This window comes from Symphodus melops (assembly GCF_947650265.1).
Source record: "Symphodus melops genome assembly, chromosome: 11".
Classification (NCBI taxonomy): Eukaryota; Metazoa; Chordata; class Actinopteri; order Labriformes; family Labridae; genus Symphodus; species Symphodus melops.
In genome coordinates, this window is record NC_136701.1 from 11516691 (window position 1) to 11541452 (window position 24762).

The 24762-nt window shown below is 40.1% G+C and overlaps 1 protein-coding gene across 1 annotated transcript in view; it reads right to left on the reverse strand.

Moving 5' to 3' along the window:
• The window catches only part of pcdh1a (protocadherin 1a), a 94906-nt gene extending 73109 nt beyond the window's left edge, over positions 1-21797 (reverse strand). Inside the window, exons 1-3 of the mRNA XM_079355006.1 lie at positions 21078-21797; positions 12533-13347; positions 9355-11541 (exon numbers count right to left, since the gene is read on the reverse strand). Coding sequence (XP_079211132.1) covers positions 9355-11541; positions 12533-13327 — 2982 coding nt within the window. The 5' untranslated portion in view covers positions 13328-13347; positions 21078-21797. The remainder of the gene's footprint in view (positions 1-9354; positions 11542-12532; positions 13348-21077) is intronic.
• Between the last annotated feature and the right edge of the window lie 2965 nt (positions 21798-24762).

Below are 24762 nucleotides of genomic sequence, written 5' to 3' on the forward strand. Positions count from 1 at the left end.
TTGCAGCCTAACACCTGATAAAGGTATTAACTGAGACAAGACATTCTGTACTATAGAAGAATATATTATATTGTGCTCCAGGATATTGTACTGTACATTACATTATAAAATATATTAAAGACAAGACTTCCTTGAATTTCTTGGGTGGATTAAGTTAACACAGACTTAGACTGTTGGGAATACTGAAAGTACTAGTCTGCTGCTACTAATGTTAATTGGTGTCTGGAAATTCTACAGCACATAATCCATGGATTCAGACTCCGAACTGAGTCAAATTTTAATCTTCTCTCCTCAACTACCTGGATCCCGCAAATAAGTCTGTCACTTAAATTGGTCTGCTGGCGTTGAACCAGAAATTTGCATGGTAATGAGCATCTCATACATCAAAAAAGGATTTGACTTTGTATCAAAAAAAAAAAACGGAACTACCTGGTTTCAACAGTCGATTGGCCTCCAAATAATCAGGCCTGATATTTAGGCACTCCAGTCTTTAAGTCGACTTGAAACAAGACAACATCAGAGGGCTACACTCCGGTTGCCAAGAAATTGCAAATGTGCTGAGTATAGCAGGCAGTCTGTGAAGCTAGCGTTTCTGCACAAGCCTTAAATATTGAGCTATGCCATCTTTTATACTGTGCAGAGCCAGATCACACAGCTGACATCCGTCTCTGTATACTGTAACACAAGGTAACACACACACACACCCTCTCTCCACCCTGGCAAGATACTTCAAAGGACGTCTGGGGATGTTATGTGAATATTTTTGGCCCCAATCTCCACCATCCGAGCTCCCCTTTTTTAATATCTAGGAGCAGACGCACAAACCAAAGACGGTACGAAGGGGGTGGAGTTCGAGGATACGAGGCACTCGCCCCACTAGTCATGTGCACCCATATTACTAGATCAGTAAAAATAAAATTATATTAAAGTCAAATCAGTTTGTTTTTGTTGTATTATTTTATTAGTTTATATTTGGTAATTGTCATTGACAGTTGTCCCCTCTTAGCTGTTGTAGTACTCTGGTGTGTGTATGTTAAGTACTGAAGAGTCAGGAAAAGACATAATTTGATGTTTTACGCACACACAGTCAGGCTTTGACAATCCAGAACACCTTTCCTCTCTTAATCATTAATTTGAGACGACAGTTTCTTTTTCCAAATGTACTGGTGTGTTTGCAAAAATAAAACATCTAGCTTTTGGATGATCTTAGTTCACAGTGCTGTGCCAGGTGTTATTATGCTGGCGAGCTTTTTCTGTCAAAGAGCTGAATGTCTAATAAGACACCTGCTTGTCTGTAATGAAGTTGCACAAGTCCGAGCTCTGTCAGCTGTTTCGACGCGTACGAAGAACGCACAAAGAGGAGGTGCTCTAGGAACTTTCTCCATTATCCATACCACTTTTCCCATTGGGGAAAAGTGGTATGGATAATGGATGAATGGAGAAAGTATTTGAAATGTGTCTTAAGTTAAACTAAGATGGATACGGTAATTAGTTGTTTTCCAGGTATTTCATGTCTTGTCCTATTCAAATTGAAATTGGTTTACATGATATGAGGTAACGCTTAATGATGCATATGAAATAATCAATAATTACCCTCCAGTGCATATTAATTAAAGTAACAGGCCTTTCTTAAAACTTACATAATGGAAGCATTTCGACATAAGTGTTCAAATGTGAGGATGAAAGGACAGACTTAAAAACCAAAACAAAAAAAAACTTACGTAAGGTACATCTACCTGACATTTCTACTAAGCTACAGTATCAAAGTACTTGTACTGCTACTTTCCACCTCTGCAGCTATCTAGCCACCGAGCTGCATGCCAACCACTCTTTTTGTCCTCATTATTCAGCAACCTGCAAGACTCACAATCTATAACAAGAAAGAGTTGAATCCGAAATGTTAGCAAAACTGTGCTGCATGGTGACAGGAAAGTTTCTTTTGAAACTGTGGAGTTAGTGTTCGAGACTGTAGGTAGTTTAGGAAGACTTGAGATAGCTGACTTAAAGGCATTCATCATTCTGAAAGCTTTCCTTGCATGTGGCCATTTTTTTATGCTGCAGAATATTCACTTGGTGTCTGATATTGTTGTAAGGAGAGCTTGCAGTCTGTCCAGTATTTTCACATACAGTCGAGTGGCAGCGTTATTTGGCATGATGAATTACACCAATATAAAATGTTTTTACGTATTGTAACTTTTCAAATGATTTATGTATGTATCTTCTATTCTCTTCTAATGTATGTATCTTCTATTCAACTTTTTTTTTCAGTCCAGTGAGTGAAGAATATTTTATTATGCTTTAACTTAATTATTGCCCCAAGGGGACGTTGCCACTTAAGGCTCTGTGTTCAGCCAACCTAAACAAAATGAAATTAGAAGCACACAATATTTAAAGGCAATGCTTCTGCATAAAATAATGGAAATGCTCTGGAGTCTTGGGCTTCATGTTCTAATGGGGAGGACAGCATGTCTGGATGGGAGTAAATCAAACAGTAACAACCAAGGAGACAACAACACTGTGAAAAACATTTGTAACTGACACTAAAAACAACTCTATTATTGCTTTGACAATCTATGTTAACCTTTTGTTTTCAATTTCTCCGAGGTTATACTTTGTCAAACTCCTGCAATGACTTGTTACAGAGTCCTTTAGCAGAAACTGAATACACAAGTTGTATCTTGTTCTAAATTCTGTCTGCAATGTTAGCTCAACTACACACATGGCAATCTACACTGTGCCTTCACCTCATCTCCCGCTCTTTTCTCTCTTCCAGGATCAAATTCAGACACAGGCTAAAACTGTCTCTCTCATGTCTCAGTGTATTCTGGCATCCCCCCCATCCTGTCACTCGTCCCCAGCACACAGTTTCCCTCCAGTGTAGACTGACTGACCCTATCACCTGTCCACCGAGCTGTTCATCGTCTGCAATTAGAACGAATATTTGTAGATGGGCCACTGAGCGCCTGGTTATGTTACCTTTCAGTTCAGCCACTTTCTCTTCTTAATTGTTTGTCGTACAGTATCTGTATGCCTGACTAGTAGCTGTTGATTTACTGCCTATCTGACAATTCTGCTGTAAAGGGATGGAAACTTAGTCTCTGCACTAGGGTCCATCTCTGTGTGTCTGTTACCTAAATTTGCCAGTATAATTAACCCCAACAGTGCACCAAGTAGACCGAGTATTTACTTTGGAAGACTGTTTAAAAAAAATAGATATATGTAGCGCCCTAGCAGGTAAAGGCAAGTTGTCTACATTTGAGTTCTGCTGATTGTGTTAATTCCCTACATTCTATCAATAAAATTGAGCTAAACTATGTGTCTAGCAGACCCACAATTTGTCATGGAAGCAGGGGGAAAAGGCATAAATAAGAAGCACCCTTACAAGCAAGTCCACTGTGTGATTACTTTTTTTTTTTTTTACCCTTGTCTTGTATGTTTTCACCAAAAGTTCACGATTCCCAATTAAAATGTAGTGAAACCTACTATAGTTCTTCCCCCTGAGAATCTGCTCCTGTCATCTTCAGGAATATGTTTGATCCAGCCATGCCTTGGCTCCATCAAGTCTCGATCAAAGTACCATACATTCATTACTGGCTTCTGCTCTTAAAACAGCCCCCTCACTGTTTGTTCCTGTGTCAGAAGCGTTGCCTTATCGAAGCCAAAAATAAAAAATGAAAAAACTTAGTTCAGTGTTTTTCAATGTGTTTAAATGTTGCTAGAAACACACACACAATATATATATATATATATATATATATATATATATATATATATATATATATATATATATATATATATATATACACCTCTCTGAGGTAAGAGGGTTTAATTCTAACTTGTAATGTAATGTAGGTCACTTTTCTTTGCAGGTTTGGACATCCAAAAGGTAAGCATATAATCTGGGCCAACATTTTGTAAATAGTGTTTTCAAGATGTGAAATAGCAGCAGTATCGGTGTCTAAATAACATACAGGAGTTTTTCTATACACCACAGTGTACAGAGCAATGTATTGAATCATCTTTTTTGTTGTAAAGAAGTAAGTAAAACATGCAGCACAGCGAGGGTGAATTTATCCAGCCCTTACAATGCTTTTTACCTCATTTTCCTTCCAGCTTTCCTTTTCTCGGTAATCAGCCTGGGCAAATATGTGGTGCACAAAGAGCTGAGAATGTGTGGGTGTCTGTGGGTGTGTGCATGTCTGTATACTGTGCCGGTTTGAATAATACTGGAAGGCAGATTGGAAACTAAGATAGGAAAAAAAAAAACAAGTCAGCTGCGTTCCTTACTCTCTATTCACTGACATGCAGATGGCATATTTTCAATGATTTCCTACTTTCACTGGTCTTGAGGAGCGGTAAGCGAGAAGGATGTGTCACGGTATTGTAGAACAATGGAAAAATGTTGCCTCCGGCCTCGTCTGTAATACACCTCTGCTGAGCTCAAACAGCAGCATTGGGCTAAATTGGGCTAATCCAAGCTCAAAGGGATGCCTAAAGTTCACAAAGTGTGGGCCCTGCTTAACAAAGAAGCAGGTTAATTAAGACTTGCAGTGACTCACTCTACTCCCTTCCCTGCTTTAGCAAGCCACTTGAGTTGCTGTAGGAAACTGCAGAGAGAAATGGAGATTAACAAGTAGCCCACAAGGGGACAACACTCATACATGGTAAATAAAGCCTTTTAATAATGTGCATGTATAAAAAGCTTGAATTTACAGCCTTTCAAGCAGTAGTGATTGCTGTGAAACACTGAATTCTCAGTATAACTCACAGCGTATTGTTGAAATGTTGGTTTCTCATTAAGTGAGGTGTGAAAAAGGGTGCAGGCTCTTGGACCCAAAAGGGCCAATTATCAGCTCTTATGGCTAATGTGAGTCACTGGTTTCTCCAGCAACCATCATGCAATATCACACATTCAAAGGTGATGAGGGGGTGACTTAAAACTACAAAGACGGCTCTGAAAAAGGTGCATAAAGCTCCAGCGTTCTGGGTTTGAATGTCTTTATGACCAAGTTTTTGTTATTTGCAGATACAAATGTAAAGGACACAGACTTGTGAGAATATACATCTTTCGTGAGAACTCTAAACTTGAGTTAACCTGACACCATGGGAATCTTAGCTAAATAAATTACTCACAGCTTCAAACATGCCTTTCTAAAACAATTCTCAACTTCAAAATTAGATTTTATACATCAGAAAATGGTTGCATCAGTGTGTACCAATGTAACGTTCATTTGAATATATTGTGTTATCAAGATAATAAATGATAATGAGGACAACTGTAATTTTCTTTTTCTTTGAATCGTCTACATTGCAAATAACATTTTGCAAATGATGAATTAACAGAGCAATGTTGAAATTTCAATTACTATTTCTCATAAGATATCCATTCTTTCCTGTAGGTAAATGCCTGCCAAAGCTCCATAACTAAACTGTGACATACACATGAGAGAGGTGTAACATGCCAGGACCCCGAGGAAAATTCCCAAAGTCCCCTCTTTCATTAAAATATTACTCAAACAGGTGCGAGCAGCAATTTCCAGGACCTCTGTTTGGCACAGAGAAGCTGAAGCACCCTGTCACGCACAGACAACATTCTGTTTGTTTAAAGTTGTGTAGTTACATGTTGGGCTTCTTTAGTGGTGCATTTGCAACTTGTTAAGGCTTTTTCAGGTTCATTCGAATATATTCCAGTTGATAACCTTTTATTTTCTGCATGTGGATGGGCTTTTCCCACTAGAGTAAGACAAAGCATTGGTTTAATTTAACATTTAAAACATAACTCGTGTTTGGCATTATTCTAAAGACATTGGCAAATGACCATGGAGGACATGTCTATATCAACCTAACATTGGACTACGTTCTTCCTTTCCTCTTATTGTGCTATGATTCCCTGTCTGCAAAAGGCGCTGGAGCAGTTGGCAAGAAAAAAAGCACTGTCCATGGTTCTGAATTTCATCAGTTTTGGAAAAATACCGAACATGACAACAACTGGTTACAACTATGGTTCAAGGTTTTTTGGTCTGTCTATTTCTATCATGTTTTGGTTAATCTTTTATTTATTTTTTTTGATTTTTTAGAACAAGGCTTTACGAAAAAAAAAAGATATTTTGAGTTTTCTTGGAGGGAATGGGTATTTTTTTGCCTGTTTTTGCCTTGAGATTCAGTGTGTCTGTTGCAATATGTGAAATCCTGAAAAAGGCATTTCAGGAATTCTGAGCCAAAGTGGGTTAATCTAAATCAATTAGAGTTCTGGGATATTCTCTTGGGAGAAGATCAAACTGTTCTTGAATTGGTAGCGGTGCTAGATTCTGGAGTAGGAAACAAAACAAATGTTGCTCTTAGCGTTTGGTGGGCTCATACTCTGATAAAGCTGTGATCAAATTAGGACATTTGAAACACCTTGGGTTTGGGTTTTGGCACCCTCAACAAGCAATATGCGAGTATACTCTTTTTTTCCACATTTTGCAATACAGCCCCAGGATTTCTCAGGGCAAGCATTTATTGGTTTAGATGTTTCTAAAAAATACCATCAAATGATGAATAAATCAAGGATAATTTAATGGACCAATCCATAAATGGGTGCAATATACAGTTACTAAGGTTCAGACTGTGCAGTAAAAAAAAGGCTGTATACATCTAAAGCATTTAACAGCAGAGATACATCTATTAAAATATAGTGTTTAATGGTTGTCTCACTTGTTACAGGGTGCACAGCTGTAGTGAAATTGCATATTCATATAATGCATATTGCTGCTCTTCCACCACCAAATGAACCCCTTATGCACATGCTTACATTTATAAAAACATTTGTCAAGAGGTGTCATGTGAACCTTGATATCGCCTAGGAGTTATAATTGACTACTTGTCTATCCCCAACACTTACCCTGATGTAAATCTGCGTTAGCTTAAACCTAACAAAGGTTTTAAAGAATTTGAGACTGGGGTCGGAAGTCTTGTGTTTTTAACATCCACACAGTATCTATGTCTAAAAGTCAATCTTGTGCTTGTTAAGTGCACGACCCACACATGACACCCAAGACTTTCTTTTTTCCAAAGCTAGATCAGAACGTTTTAGTTTGTTGAACATTGACTCACCCAGCAAAAGAAAGCTGTTCATTATAAAAAGACTTTTAATTAAACCCGGAGGGAGTTGGAGAAAAAAGAATGATACTGCTGCATACAGAGCTAAACTGTTTGTGGTACAATCCTCCAACAAACAAGCTGCACTGAAAGGCATTATTACATTCTGTGCTCATATTCTGTTAACACGCAAGTCGTAACTTTTAGACATAATATTAAGAAGTTAAGTACAAACCTTGACACCTGACCAAGTTGTCAATAAAAAGCCATTGTCAGGTGTAGGAGAGTTAATTAAAGCAAGGGCACCACTCTACATCTGTCACATCACTTGGCAGTTGGTTTAATTATATATTTCGGTCAGTCTGTTCTTCCTGATGTGAGAGGGGATGCCATACATGAGACAACATCTGTTGAGGTATGTCACATGAGTTTCAACATCTGTCTCTGTTTTTACACAGTCTGTCAATCATTTGAGTCATGTCTCATACGCATTCATGTTATCATATCGAGCAACTGCAAACATTGTCAAGAGCTGAGAGCGTACATCTGTGCCACAGTTACAATTAACAGCCTTTTTATAGAGCAGAAAATCTACACCCGGACCCAGAGATTGGCACTACACACAAATACCGAGACACGCCCCGTGGCTTGTAGTCATTTTGGTCCCTTATGTTGTCCATCAAGGAGACAGTGGCAACTGTTCTCTAACGTGACTCCTCCCAAAAAAGGCTTGTGATCACCTAAGCTGTCAGCTTGCATCTGCTGAAACTACCAACCAGCCAACTGTGATACTGACTCTGATGATATCTCCACACAAATGTGTCACCTACACATGTGCCAAAGACAGTGGCATTTCTTTCAGTTTCTATTTTTGCTTAGAATATATATATATATATATATATATATATATATATATATATATATATATATATATATATATATCCAAACTTCATCTGCAAAGCCATACTGTTTTGTATGTATGACACTGGGATCTGATATATGGAATCAGTTTTAAAGCCGATGTCAGCTCATCTCAGATGAAATAAATTGCATACATAAAGGTCAAATATTCCTAATAAAAAATACCTTGGTCGTAACGTCTATACTGCATTGTTAAAGCTTGTCATTTTTGCGTGTGTTTGATCCACAAATACACCATATATCTTTCAGTAAAATCAGAGGTTGCAAGACCTAACAGACATGTTAAGTTGGCGATCACAGATGCACTGCTTTGTTGAGGAAAGAACACCCCCGATATAGTCTGTCTTTAGATACGGTATCTCTTTTAAGTAACATTATATGGTTTCTTTCCCCAAGATATAAAAATGTTTTTTCTGGGGGGGTTTCTTGTGCTTATGTTGAATAAAAGCTTAAAACGGTACTGATACGAAGAAATAAGATTCATTCAATCATCCATAACTGACTCCTAATAAACTGATAGGAAAGCAATATATGGATTTGTGAAATGCCAGAAATACTAGTTAGGAAAATAGTAGTCTGCCTGATCCCCAACTGAACACACCCACACAAATACAGATCCACACTTTTCTAGTCCAAGACGCAGATGACACAGAAACCTAGAGACACACAAGCTTTCTATCCCCAGACTCTACATTTTTTCTCGTTTGTAATCCCCTCTGAGTCTATTAATATTTCTGTTTCCATTGCGATTCAAGCCTTGCCAAATGTTGTACAGATAAGAAGAGATAAGAGCATAAGGAGCAGGGAGATAAGAGCAAGTGACCTGCAGAGATCAGTGCACTAGAGGTCAGGCAGAGGAGCAGAAGTGAGTCACTGAGAACTGGAAGTTCCCTGCCCAACTCCTCTTCAAGCCTGATGATACAAAAACGAATATGAAGTGCTGGATATATTTTTAGAAATTTTTAAAACACGCAATCAAGATAATCTTTTTCTGAAGCAACTTGCTTTCATATAACCAATTTCACCTTCAGAGAAGTAACACGGGAGCCAATAAAATTATTTCCGAACAAATGTATTTTGTCTATGTAACCAAAGACATATTAAATTTCAAATTAAGTAGAATAACACTATTTTGAACAATAAACAACAAAGTGTAATAAACCAATCTCATGTTATTTGTAAGAGTCCTTTACACTACTGCTTGAAAGCTGTTCCTCAGAAATAGAATAAAACCTGTGATCAAACCTTGTTCTCTCTTCAATACTCTGAAACAATGTGACACAGCAACCACCCACTCGTCTAACAAACCCTCTGGACAAAAACATTTAAAACATTGAAGAGACATGTTATTACCTGTTTGTTGTTGTACTTGGGTTGGCTGGTCTTGTAGCTGTAATCTGAGTACTGGTCTGAGCCGGTAGAATTGTCATCTCCCCCTGTTCCAACAAAGGTGTTGGCAGCAGGAAGGTCCTGAACAGCCTGATGTTTCTGTGAGGCTGAGGGAGATTGGGCCTGTAGCTGGATGGAAGGTAAGGGAGAGTTGGAGCGGTAGTGTCTGCCTATATCAGGACTTCCTGGCGAATATGTTAAGGGCAGATGTATCCTGGGGCTATCGTTGACTCCATCAAGATTGAACTTGAGGCTCTTTTGAAGACTGACCTCTTCCTCTTCCCCAAGTGGTTTTGGGGATTTCTGGGGTTTCCCTTTCCTTCCTCGTTTGCCTTTGGCATTCTTTGGAGCCTGTTTGGGTGCATATAAGTCCTTTGTTTCTTTCTTGCCAGCCTGATAACCACTCTTTGTTTCCCTCTGGATGCGGTGTCGAATAAATACCACCACCAAGATCAACATGACAACACCCGCCACACCGGCAAGGCTTCCAAACAAAATGTTGCTACGCTGTGCAGCAAATCCATTGTCAGGATCACCAGCAATGTCTCTGTCCAGTGGAGTGTAAAGACTGTGTCCAACTAGAGCTTCCACTAAGCTGACATTTGAAATGGTTTCATTGACATAGATGTGGACCAGGGCAGTGGCATGACGTGCAGGCTTCCCTCTGTCACTAACTCGCACTACTAAGCGATGTAGTCCACCGTGTTTTCGGGTCATCTCTTTTGCGAGAGTGATCTCCCCGCTAGATGGCGAGATGCGGAATAATTGGTAAGGATTCCCACCAGCAATACTGAAGACTAGCTCTGCATTTGGCCCACTATCCAGGTCTTCAGCTTCCACAATCTCAACATGGCTATCTGGGGAAGCTAAAGGTGACAAGCGCCTGTAGGAGGAATTGGAGGGCTTGGTGACAACAGGGTCATTGTCATTTTCATCCAGTACATTGATAGTAACACCAACATATGAAGACCTTGGTGGGTCCCCTCTATCCACTGCCTTTAGACGGAAAGTGTAGCTGCTTTCCTTCTCCCTGTCAAATGAGATGCTTGAAAGTATGGTGCCTGTTCCATTTTGAACGACAAACTTGCCTCCATCAGGCTCAACAGCAAGATGAACGTGAGCATTCTCACCTTTGTCCACATCCAGAACTGTCACCATGCCGACTGGACTCAGAGGAGGCATGTTTTCCAACACTGAAAAGCTATAGCCACTAAGCATGAACTTTGGGTCGTTGTCATTCCGGTCAAGCACTTTAATAACAACAGTTGCGGTTCCTTTATGAACTGGTGACCCTTTATCTGCTGCCGTGACTCGGAACTCATAGCGTTCTTTGTGCTCTCGGTCAAGGGGGCTTCTGGCTCTTACTTCCCCTGTATTCGGGTCAATCTCAAACAGACCTTTGATTGATGAGTCTGCCACAATATTATAGAGGAGTTCTGCATTGGTGCCACTGTCAGCATCTGAAGCTATAACATCCAAGACCTTTTCGCCTGGTTGGTTTTCTTCTGGAAAATCTACCTCAAACAATGTTGGGGAGAATACTGGAGAGTTATCATTCACATCAGTCACCTGCACCTTCAAAGAATTTGTACTAGATAGTGCTGGATTTCCAGAATCTACAGCAACAATCTCTACTCGGTAATCTCTAACTCTTTCATAGTCGAGAGGGGTGGTGGTCTGCAGGAAATACTTCCTCTTGTTGTCACTGGATGAGTCGCTGGCAGGACGGAGCTGGAAGGGCACATCTCCTGCCACTACACAAGTGACCACAGCATTCTCTCCCTCATCCTTGTCGGACACTTGCACTAAAGCAACAGCTGTTCCCACAGGCATGTCCTCTGAGATGTTAGCCACTCCTTCACTGTGTGTCACAAGGCCAATCCCACGAATCTCTACAGCTGGCGCATTGTCATTTTGGTCAGTCACCTCAATTGTTACAAAAGTCTTAGAGCTTTTTGGTTGAGGACCCTTATCTCTCGCCACGACATAGAAGGACAAGCTGTTGATTTCTTCCCTGTCCAGTGGTCCTTTGACATATATAGTGCCAGTTGAGCGATCAATCCGTAAGAGTTTTGGTACTGGGTCTACTGCTTGGTGAAGAGTGTATTCAATTTCTCCATTCGGGCCCATATCAGAATCATTGGCTTTGACCTAAAATGAAAGAAAATCTGTGGTTAAAGGCATAATTAATTGGACAAACTTTGGTTAGAACTAAAAGACCAGAGGAGGCCAGATTTTCTCTCGTAACCATTGAACAATGAATAAAAAAATGAATCAATGAATGTGTGGTCACTTCAAAGCACAGCAAGGGAAATTTTTTTAAGGGAAGCATTTTTCAGCATGTCCCTTCCTCTTTGTTTTTGACTAATTTATCACAGGCCTTATTATTTCCCTTTTATTCCAGAAATAGGGCTACAGAAAATGGTCACACAAACATATGATAAACGATGTCTTCCAGACATTCAGTGCAATTTCCCAACAGTATGTGCCAAAAATCCTAGTCAAAGTATCTTACTCCTACATTCCTTTATTGTGTATCTCTTACTCTATTAGTATTGTCTATTGTTATGACAGCATAACAACAACAATAAGACCCTTACTTATTCATACAAGCATACTGATGCTCTAATACTTTGAGCATTACTTAAAATTGCACATTAGAGTAAAAGCGGTGAAAAAAAGTACACAAAATAAAACAAATTTTATAAACTTCAGCATCATGAAGAGATGAACGAATTAATGTGGCCTTTGATTGCAGAGAGCTAGGTAACGCTTTGAAAATTCACCGTAACAAGAGTTTTTACAAATTTTAAAGCTTAACACCAGATTAAAATTGTTTATTGCTAGTCTGTAGTCGCTCAGAAAACTGTATGAATTAAAACAACACAAACAAGAGAGAGTACCTTAAAAAAAAACAACTTAGGATTGCATTGTATCTGAGGAATAAAAATCTGCACAAATGTGAAGCACAAAGTCATTTTGCCAAAACATCTTGATAAATCAACTGAGCCGTGTTTACTCACTGCTGGATATAATATTCAAAACAGTAGAGCACTTGATTGCAGCCAAACACTCCATTTCAAAAGACAATTTAATACATAAATAACTCTACAAACGCAAGAACACTGCAAAATAGTCTTACCTGCAACACAGAGTGCCCCACTGGACTGTTTTCAGACACTTCTGCCTCATATGTTGACTTTTCGAACTTGGGGGAGTTGTCATTGGCATCAGTGACAACCACCCTCAGTAAAGCACTGCTGTAGCGCTGAGGATTTCCGCCGTCAACCGCCTTGATGGTGAGATCATAGGAATCCTTTAATTCACGATCTAGGTTGCCCAGGACGATGAGCTGTGGGAGCTTTCCCCCCCTGTCGTCAGCCACCTGTAAGCCAAATAGAGTTGCAGCATCTGGTCCCGCAGTCAGAGCATAATCTGCCACACCATTCCTGTCTGAGTCTCTGTCTGTAGCAAGAGGTATGGAGAACAGTGCCCCCATGATGGTGTTTTCAGGGACAGAGATGGTGAGCACAGAAGAGGGAAACTGTGGCGTGTTGTCATTGATGTCTTGGACCTCAATGCGTCCTTCAATGAGACGTGGGCTCTGGTTTTGTATCAGATCTGTCACTGATACCTCAAATTCCAGGTAGCAGGGCCTACCCTTTGCCAGGGTTCGACAGTCCCTTAGTGTCTCTCTGTCTATGGGGATTTCCGTGGTGAAGATGTCTCCGGTCTTTCCATCGACGCGAAGGTAAGGGGCACCCACCTCCAGCTTGTATAGATGACCAGAATCTGGGAGGCCCTGGTCTGCTGCCAGACTACCAATGAGGGTGTTTGGAGGCTGCTCCTCCTGGACCCGGTACAGGATGCCGCCTTCAGCAGAACCACAGAGCAGCACCAGGATCCAAAACAGCACTAGTCGTAAATTTAGTTCCATTGGGTCATCAGAAGATCTGCCTGCAAATGACAGAGTATATGTGTCAAAAAGCTTTCCCTGTGAATTAATTTGAAAAAAAAAAAAAAAAGTGATAAAATACCCAGTGTCAAAATAGCCACAAATTACATGATTGTTACTATAAATGCAACTAATAGAACAAACATCAACAATTACTTTAAACCATGATTCACTCAGTCAGGAAGGGGAAAAAACATATAGTATTTTTATATTAAAACATCATATCTGTGAAAATTATTCATTATAACCAATAAATTGTACCAAAACATACAACACGCCTAGAAGCAACATCATGAGAAAAAAAAAGAAAAAGAAAAAAAAAAAAAACAGGGAAAGCTGCATTTTTTAAAACCATAACTACATCGAAACATGGTTTCATAGCTTTAATGAATGTCTCAGTTTACCAAACTCCATGTATAAATTTAAATGGGAACATGAAATTACTTCTCGTAAGCATACATACAAAACAGACATAAGAGCCAGTACTGAGTTTTTTAGCTGCGTAATCACATTAAAATAATTCACAAATTTAGATACAACGCAGCCTAAAAGACTCATTACTTCAGAATTACACTAAGAGACATTGAGCAGCAATGTAGCTTAAACACTAGGGTATCAAACACACCTTTAGAATACATTAGAAACAATCTATTAAGTATAATATTGACAAAGTCATTACCAGGGAGGCCTCATACAACACAAGGCTTACATAAGAGGGGCCGGTTATTGGGGGGCATTCGCCCTCATGCAGATTATGCAAGCAACCAATTATCATCATGTGCAGCTTGCAACAATGCACAATGTAAAAAAATCTATTTAAGCTCCATTGCTACTGGCTAGCTCAAACACTGTAATCATTATGTTTGATTTTGAACCTTTCAACTCTGTAATTATGACCCATTATTTTAGTGTCTTCTTTGATCTGCATTCCCTCCAGCAAACGAATTCAGTTTTTTCATGCTATGATGATTTTATACTATAATTATTTCCTTTGAGCGGGTCTGTGTTGAATTATGTTGGTAATTGAAATTGGAGCAGACATTGAGGTTAAGTATCATGGTCCAGCACTCTAGAAAACTTAGTGATTGCAACATTTTACCCATTTTGTCTGTTTCTCCAAAATAATGCTCTCGTGCTAATTCCTATGACTCCTTTTAATGACTGTTGTGTATGGAGCCTTTTATGCTAAGCAATATGTTGTCAAACAAAATGAAGTATTGGAATTGAAAAAAATAGCACAGCTACAAGGTCTAGTATTAGCAAGGGATCAGAAAAAGAAAAAAAAAACGGTATTGCAGTGTAAGTTTGTTTGATTGTGACTGAGAAAGACAGAACTATACACAAGTATAAGCAAATAGTGTTACTCTAAACTCAATCAGTCAATTCTGCATCTCCTTCCATTGAACAATGTTCCAAGAGAGAAGCAAAGAAAATGTGTATTAAGCTAGACAACACAACACAAATATATAGCAATCCGATGAAAAATCCAATTCCTTTTGAATACATTAAAATTGGAAGTGCAGGTTATTGATGCACTAATTGCTCCGTTATCGATGTGTCCTTTTTTACATTTGCAGGGGGAGACTTTAGTCAATGTGGCGTGAACAGTGAGCGTGCTCTCTGTGTGTTCATGTGTGCAGGGAAAAGAGGCAGGCAGGAGTAAAAACATAATCAGCCGCTGCACTCCGAAACACATTTAATACATCTAAAACTAAGCACTGTTATTTTGCGATGTAATTATAAAGTAAAGGTCATTGTAAATCAAATAGTAAATGTATCAAATTGCTGTCCCACTTCGCATAAAAGCAATGGCTGTAAAAACATTGTCGAAGAGAAATATTTATATGTATCATTAGTCAAATTCCTTTTAAAAAATGTTGTTGCGTTTATGCAATCATATTCAAAGTGACATATTTAATGACAAACAGGTCTAGAAGGGTTGGGCCTGATACTTGCACTGTGTTTTCTTCGACTTTAAACCGTTCACTGTTCACTTCTAGTTTGCTGATAAAACGTCACGAAATGGGCTTTCAGAAATGAAAACCATAATTATTTCTTTGGTGTTTTCTTTAGCCGTTACTGTCCCCCTGCTATTACAGCCACTCCTAGAATGAATAGGCGGGCTTTGATAGTGACATGATTGTTATGGTTGATGACACTCATGACTTAATGTCTTCCAGTTGGCCTCATGCCTGTCTTCCAGATGGCACCGTGCCTGACAGCCACAGCAAATCGGTGCGCTTTTTTTCCCCCTTTGTTTACTTTTACATTAAAATTCATGTTGTTTGTGAAATATGCGTTTTGCCATCAGTCAGTAAGAATCCTTTAATCACTGAATACTATTGACACCATGCTTCTGTGTTTTTTTTTGGTTTTTGTTATCTCACATTTCTCAGCTTTCCCACGAATATTTTATCAAAAGCTTTAGAGAATTCTATGTTTCCTAGTCTTGCAGCACTCGTAGTAGGCGGCAAAGAAAAACTTGTACAGGTTTTTTTTTGTTGTTGTTGTTGGGTTTTTTTCACCACCTGGACCTGTCTTAAGAAAATGCATTACCTGACAAGTAAAATGGTAAAAAATGGACACATTAGAAACTGCCGATCACAAATACAAGTGACATTTACTGCATCTCAGCACTTTGCATCTGATAAAGTTGGTCATCATCTGCCATCCCAGATGGTGTAATATAGAACCACAAGACTACAAGCTGATTTAGGCAAATCAGGATACATAACTCAGCATTAAATCAAAGACAGGAACAATAAGTTAGTCCTTCAAGTGTGCTAAAATGTATCTGTCAAATCACAATGCTGGCCAGCCAGTCATATCCAATATTCAGCTCTTTCTGTTTTTAAATTCGGACTTTACAAGACTACCAACATGAGAGGCAGATTTATGAACTAGACGAGGCATCGAAACACTAAAATCTTCTGGAAGCGTTAGAGAAGGATAGTCGTAACCTTGCTTTTGGCTATCAGAGCTAAACGAGTCAAAATAGATAAACTTGGGACCACAGTTAGTGTTTAACAAAGAGAATTACTGCTGGCCTTTTATTTTCATTCGTACAACGATTACCCTTCATCACTAAAACCTCATCACCGGCTGGGCTACTTTTGGGAGTCCATTACACCACAGCAAGACGTAGAGTTAGCTTATAGGTGGATGACCTAACTGTAATACTGGTTGTATGAAAGTGGTTTACACTGTGCTGTACGCAGAGCTATAAGGGCCTGAAGGGTTCAAACTATAATTCCCTTAAGCACTGAATTTTGCAATAAAGCGGCCTGCACACACACACACACTCACACACACACAAACACACAAAGTGAGATGCTTATGGAGGCGCTCCAGAGCAACAAATGTCCTTAAGAAATACCCTTCCAAATACAATCAAGACATCGGCTGACTAACTGAGGGGAGGACTTTAACTCTACCAGTGAAGCAGCCTTCAGTGCATAGCCTCACACTGTGATCATTCAATGGTCCAGATGGTTCCAGCATTGAGAAATACGGAAGGCAGTCTGTACCACAGTACGGAGGTGGTATTTCAAAGGCACTCTCAAACTGCCTGATGGTTTTGTTATTTGCTTTATCTCCTGTGAAGATGTTTAACGTTGAAGAAAAAAAAAAACAACAACAAAAGAAGGAGAAGGTAAAAATATAACTCCAAAATGGATTTTAAGACCCTGAGGAAGACCACCGATAAGGCTTTCCAAATGGCCAAAGAAAAAAACGTAGTCCATAGTACACGAACAGACCCAGGGGTCAGTGTTTCATGACTCATGCTCAGCACAAGGCCATCACTCTGCAGAATCCCGACCTTCAGGAGAAGCTCACCCAAGCATACCCCTTCACCTGACAGTGACCTCTATGGATAAGAGCTGCTCTAAGAGAAGAGACAAAGTGATTCTCACTCCCGCCCACTGTGTCACCTGAGAGTCTGCTGTCACTTATGTTGAGATTTCCCTGAAACGTAGAAGTGTTATGATTGACGTTCAGGGCTCAAAAATTGTCAAACACCTTCTCACTTTTCTTCTCTACAAATGCAAAATTCTCTGTGAAAAAAAGTTGAGCGATATTTGTTTGTTTAAACCATGTAGGCTTTAAATAATTCAACACAAACTGGCATTGTTCTGTCGTTTTGGAAGGGAAAAAAATGCTATAGAGGACAAAGCAAAGTTGGTGCATTTCACAATCAGAACATTGGAATAGTTGCAAAAAAGGAAAAGAAACAAGAGCTGAATTTCACCAGTGGATGCGGAAATAAGGGGATATCTCATCCCATTTCGGCCCCCTTCTGATCTCTCCCACACCTCATGGATCTACTCCTTTTCCTCCAATACCATTTTGAATGACAGTGAAATCCTCATTTCCTCCTAGCAACCGCCTAGAATCCTCTGTATCTCCACCTCTCCCTAAAGGCTCAGTGCCAGTGCTGCTGCTCTGCTCCTCACTGAGGAGAAGGTGAAAGACTTCACTGGCAGCTCAACATCAGTCAAGTTGCAAGCTCTGATTGAGTCTCACCTGGAGCCCACACAAAGTGAACCACCCAGCTGGCTCCAACCTTCAAGAGAAGATTTAAACTTCCACATGTCTTCAATCGCTGACCCTACTGAGGCAGCGTGTTCACAGTTGGTCTCATTCCCAAGAGGAGTACAGTTTTCTGTCTTAATGAGGCCGGGAAGGCTGACACCCAGTCATGATTTTGACCTCTGAAAAAGTGGAACCATACTAGTAGAAACACCAAGCAAAAAAGGAATGGATATAACGTCTTGGATTGAAACATGGAGTCACTGCAGAAGTGCCTCGAACATGCGTACTTCCAAACCAAAGAGGGAGACCTAGTGGGCTACAAAAGGAATTGTTTTGTTTTTTTTGTTTGTTTGTTTTTTCATAAAATCAGGTCAGATAATGATGAATACTTCTTCGTTAAATCATCACCTCAGTCAACAAGTTATTCGTGAGATTGTAGGTCTCTATTGTGAGTCGTCAGTGTTCCTCAATACACTGTTGTGTTCATTTTCTGAAATATTGGAGTAAAATGCAGGCTTCAGAGGGGGACATGTCCCTTCTGAGGCATTCTACCAACCAAGATGGGCAAAAACAAAACATAATGCCCGTGTTATTCATCTATGTAACTTCTGGTGTTGCTAAAATGGGGCACTCAAAGCTTCGCCAATGAAATGTGTCTAATTGGTGGTCTGGACCAGTTGAACATGTTTTGATGTCTCATCAATTTCTGTGTAATTGATTGTATAGGGGAATATATTTTTAAGGGAAAATAAACTGTGGAAAATATAGTAGTTAAGAGAAGGATTTACAGGAAATTCAGTGGAGGAAATATATTTATTATGTTAGTGGAAGATGTCTAAAAAAAATGTTCAGTAAAAGTTGGGTCAGATGTTTGCCACATACATGTGAGTATGTGGCCAGTGAAAGGTATGTAAAAATTTAGGAAAATATAATTGCTTTCCAGAGCATGTGAGCCTGTCCTGGTTACCATAGAGACAGACCCTGTGAGTCAACGCAGTGACTGAATGGGTGACACTTGCTCTTTAAGTTGGCTGCTTACCAGGTCCAGCTGAGATGACTCAAGCGTAGAATCAACTGAGGCATAATTGTGAATTACTAGTATGTCAAAGGGTCAGGGCTGTGTCTAGAAAAAAACAAATCGTTAGAGAATCAGATTTTTTAAAAATGTTGTTTCAAACTAATGGACTTTAACTTAATATCCTGTTTATCCAAATGCACTAATTGATTTCTTTGCAGTCGATGAGAAGAAGATTATTATCCAGGACAAAGCAGGACGAGGATTGCCACCTGTTACTTGCTACAAATCAAGCTCATGAATTTCTACAATAAGACGTCCTCTGCGCTGCTTTGCCAGAGTGAGGAAAGATAACGGGTGATTTAATGATTTTCTCAACTGATGTGATTTGATATATTGGCTGACTGTGCGCCTTTGGCTAGTATAACAGGTAAAATCCATTACCCTCCCACCGGCATGATTTATGACGGCTACTGTCACAGCTTAGGACTCCTTACAGCTGATCCACACAGAATTGACTTGAAAATGTTTCTGTAGTAACCGCGAACCCGGGCCATTGGTAATGAGAAAGCACTGGGCTTTGGTTGGAAACACTTGTAAAGGGCATGGGAGTTTCATTTGGCTATTCACCTAGACTGCTGCACACACAAAAAAAACACCTAAAAGAACAAAAAAAAATGCACAGAGATCAAAACAGTTGGCATCACACATTGCCAGGGTGTGCAAGATGAGATATTAACATACCACAGGACACATACTCTATTTTCCCCTTTGGTCTGTGCGTTTGACCACACCAGAGTGTTCTTAGTTTTTCCTTACTGGGGAGATCGCTGCTTTTTTTTTATTTTGGGGGGGGGCTCTCTCCTGAAAGTTATCTGTTGGGCATGTCAGATAGGCTGTCTGCCCGTTTATTAATCCAATGGTTAACAGTTAGCCTCACATCAGCAACTCTCTTGCAGGACATATTGCTTATTATTGTACAGTGTTGATCGTTCAAATGTGGGGAGGGAGAAAGTATTCTAATTTAAAACTATCTAATTGTATTTCTTCATTAGCTCCCTCTTTATACTTGTTACACTAATGTTGATAGACAGACACAGGTAAACAGTCAGACACAGTGGCTATTTTTCACAACGACTGTGACCAGTGCCATTATTTTTGCCAAACTCCCATCTTCCATAACTGTTTCACACAGATCACCAAATGTATCCTTTTATGTCTAACACCTTGTCAGATATGGGTGCAACTGGGTTACAGGCCTGTTCTGTTCTGTTCTGCTCTGCTTTGCCGACCTCATAGCCTCCAGTATGTGTGGGAACTTGGACCGACATCACTATGTGGAGCAGACTATTAAAATGTGCCTGGTGGTCGCTGGATTGGCGAGAAACAACACCCTAGACTCACACTGTAGAGCAGAGGAGATTACCCGTGTGGATGCGCTTTTCAAAGATTTAACTCCCTTCTTGCCTCTCTTCTCTGCAATCATACGCACGAATCTATCCATAGGAGAAAAAAAAACTGCAGATTAGTTCTGATGACGGCAGGCTGTATCCGTCAGAATTATTTGCGCAGAAAACCGTTACTGGTGAGTAAACCGCTTCGAATAAAGATCAACTAATGGAGGCAATTACGTTGTTTGCAGCTCGTGTAAAAGAAAAGGCAGGAGAGTGATGATAGCCTAGAAATGGATCACATTTTCTGCTTCATAGGATCATAATGGTGTAATAAAACGCAATTAGCCGATCGACAGTAAACATGAGATTGGAGCGTATATGCGCTGGTGTTGTATGGGAAGTGCAATGATATTGCCTCTTGACAGAATACCATCACTCACTCTGCGAAGGCTGGATCCCAACTCTGCTCGGATGTGTTTTTAATTGCAGTGCATCGTCTTAATAATCACGCAGAGGATCATCATAGTGGCTGACAAATCTCCACGGTTGCCCCCGTGTCTGATCAACCTGTAGCCTCACACCAAACCGCTGCCTTATCGGCTTAGAGATTAGAAAGTGCATCGCAGACAACTTGTTGTATAAATAGCCGATTTGCACAACGTTCTGCGTTATTAGACATGACTTTAGACATGTCAGAACTGTTTGCAAAAGAAATTCAATGAGAGATTTCAGCAACTTTCCCGGTTATTTAAAAAAAAAAAAAAAAAAGAAATTGCAATGATTGTATTACCTGATCCAGAGACTTTTCTATGCGCGTTAGCCAATCCGTCCGCAGCTGATGTGTCCACCGGTGATCCCAGAGGCAGGTGTCTATAACCCTCAAACCTCCGTCACAGTGCCCACATGAAATTAACTTCAGCAGCCACAAAAATCCATTCACTGCATTTGCAACTTTCCGTGTCAAATTTCTGGAGAATGTGTCCACCGTCGCTCTTGCAATCTTGAAGAACAGACACAGATGTCTTGTCCGGAGAAAAAAAAAAAAATAAGTTATGAGTGCTTTGACTTTGATTATTTTAAGACAGAAAAGTCTCGATCCGCGGGGATAGCCTCCTCTGATCCATTTCCAATCCTCAATAACTGATCCTTGCCAAGATGTGCACTCGCTTGCGCATCCCTTCGGTCCAAGTTTTCTCGAGCGCTTCCCTTGGTATAAGTATAGCCAAGAGCGTACTCTACGGACGCACAGGGTGTCTGGAAAACAGCAACACAGATGTCATTATTGTGTGGTAAAACGAGAAAGCTAAGCGGTCCTAAAACAAGGAGCCCATCTGAAGCATTTCCAGAGAGCAAGTGCTGAGACACTGTGGATAGGTTAGTTGCTCCCCCTCTCCTCTCCTCTCTCCCTCTCTACTCATCAGAGCGTGGGAGGAGGTGGGGCTCCCATCCACCGCATACAGCACACAGCAACTTCACACTCAGCATCGCATTATACCCGGGTTGCCTACCAGGAAATTGAGTGATTCCTACAGTTTAAGGAGATCTCATCAAAGTGGGTCACCTCGTGTGAGACGGGGGTGGGGGGGGGGGCTGTTGCACTTTGTTAAATAAGTGTCAGCGTGCCTGCACTTCCTTTATTCTTCATAGAAAAAATAATCAGCGCTTCAGCTGATTTTAAAAGCGGTAATTGTGCAAAAAAGAAATGTCTGCATCTGATGTAACAGGTAGCCTTCACTGACAGTTTACTTGTTGATATGCATTCCATGTAGCAAAATGAATGGCCTAAAATGGAAGCAGGCTGGCCACAATTTATTCATTTGGCGCCACCCTCAGGCGGTTATAATATGGGAAGGGAAATAACACAATCCTCTACATCAGTTGAGGAAATTAGCACTATTGACTGTTAACATCGCTTGATGTAGGAGAATTGCACATTACAATGTTGTTGGGTTTTTTTTTGCAAGTGGAGAAAATGCTTATCAATTGCACAAGGGGAAAACATTTAGCTGTTGGTGTACATTGGAATAACGTAGTTATGTCTGACATCATCAGTTAAAACTGCGGCAGTGTAATTAAAAAAAAAAAAAAAAAACACTTTTGCTCAGGGCTATAAATCAGCACAGCTCAGCAGGGAGTGAAATCCATCCCACGCCACACTTATTCTCTTCCTTTCTTCCCAAACACCGACGCCGGTGATCATAACTGCTTAAGAACAAGCAATAGACCAGGAGCAAGGAGTCAAACACAGGGTTTGTCACAAAGGGAAGGGGGGAAAAAAAGCCTAAAGCAATATCCTCCGGAGAAAACTTGATTTGCTATCTTCCCCAGCCATTCTGAGGCGAGAGTTTATCAGAGTGTTTCCAGTCTGTGATCCTTTACTCCTCCCCCATCTCTCATTAGCTGCAAACACACAGCTGTTGGGTTACCTCTCCAGGGCTCCCATTAAGGGCTGCCACTCAAGCTTACAGTGTCCCTGAGCCAATCATATTAGAGCTCCCGCCCACGCACCGCTATGCTGCTCTTCAGCAGCCATACTAATAACGTTTAAGGATTTTCACAGGTGGCCCATAGGTTGACAGCCAGCAGAGAGAAGACGCTGGGGGAGACGTTGCTTTTAATATGGATATCAATACAATTTTAAATCGATAGATAGGAAACAGTTTACAGACCAACCATCTGAGTCAAATAATAATATTTTATATTAACGCCTCATTAAAAATACAGCTTCATGGGACTCCAAGCAAAACATTTTTTATTTGTTTTTGTCAGTTAACATTCATGAAGTGCATCTGCGAAAGTAAATATTTCCTTTTACTGAGATAGTTCATTTTGTTTAACTGGAGTCCTACTCATGCAGTGCACTGTTTCACATTAGCAGCCCATGTTAGAGGTTTATAGAGGACATAACTATAACTGAAATTAAAATGATTAAGTATGCCAAACAAATCATAATTACTATAGCGGCAAGTGGATACTTCCAGAAAATTCAGAAGAAAAAAAACCCTGTTGTGTCAGGGTTGATATCGGTGTATCTAGCTACAGCTGTCTGAGGCCAATATGAATCAACAGAACCCTGTGACATCTGAGACGTGAGCAGAACACTCTGTTTGAGCAGATGGGGGGGGGAAAAACAAAAGCAAGAAGGCACCATCTTTGAAAACTTTAGGTAGAAAATATTGGATATCAGTTTCAGTTAGAATTGGTACTTTTAGACCCAACTAGCTGATCTGAAACATTGCCCTTGGTGAAGCATACACACGTTGTAACATAAATAAAACATAGTCCCAGAGAAAAAGGCCTGTCTGATGGCAAGTTGAGGTGGTGTGAATATTAAAAATGTATATTGAAAACTCGTGCTTTTTCAAACAGGCGTTGCTGAACGCTATCTATTGCAGATGATGCTCTGTGTGTTGATACAGCATTCATATAACGTCCATTTGAAAAGCTCTGAACCATCACATTAAGCTGTGTTTATTTTACAATTAATCACCTGCATGAAAATATTATGTTAATTTAATTCACTACACTTTGACCGACTTCTTATTACCAAACAGCAGAGAGACTGATAGCAGGACTTAACAGAGGAGTTGTCTGTTTCTGTAATAAACGAATGAGGGATGAAATGCTGCTTCATTTAATGTCATCATTAAAGCGCGCAGCTTTGTTTGATTCCCACTCACCTTGTCCCGGTGGCCATATTTGAATATGACAGAGGTAAAACCAGAACAAGGTGGAGGTAATGGGTGCATCAGAACAAAAGGCAGACATTGCCCTCAAACTGTCCCAAATCCCCCAAAAGAGTCTGCCCAACATGCAGAATCTGGCCAGAACATTGTCTGCGGCCAAAGCCTTGAACATTACAGCCTCAGACGCAAATGAGTAACAGATTTGTGGAAACACATTCAGTCTGCATCAATTAAATGCTTGCCGAGTTTTTTCCCCCAAAAAAACATTTTTTTATTTTTTTATTTTTTTTTAGAACCATCTCCATTTATGTCAATTGATGCTGGAATCTTTGAAGCTCAGCTCGCTTGAATACTCTGTAGGCAGACACAACGTTATAATTCTCAGCTCATGGTTTGCTATTGCGGCAACACAAGAGCACAGCGTGTGAATGTGATCTGTATACATTTACATCTATTCTCTTATCACATACCACACCTGGAGCACCTGTACTCCCTCCCCATATGAACACTAGCAGTTTCAGAGGAGGTAAATGCAATGGAAGAAAGAGACACAGACACTACATCAGACTGATGCAGAGACACATATGTATATGACACAAATGGGGAGGCATCTAAAAGAAGAAAAATGAGGTAGAAGAAAACAGTCAAAGGTAACTGCAGGAAAAGTTTGAGCTCTGAAGAGCGAGTTCAATGTGAATGACAAGTGAGCAAAAATCTGCAGCATTGCACTGTGTAGGTACAAATGTTTCTCTACCTCTTGACACATTCCCATCAGCGATTAAACACAAG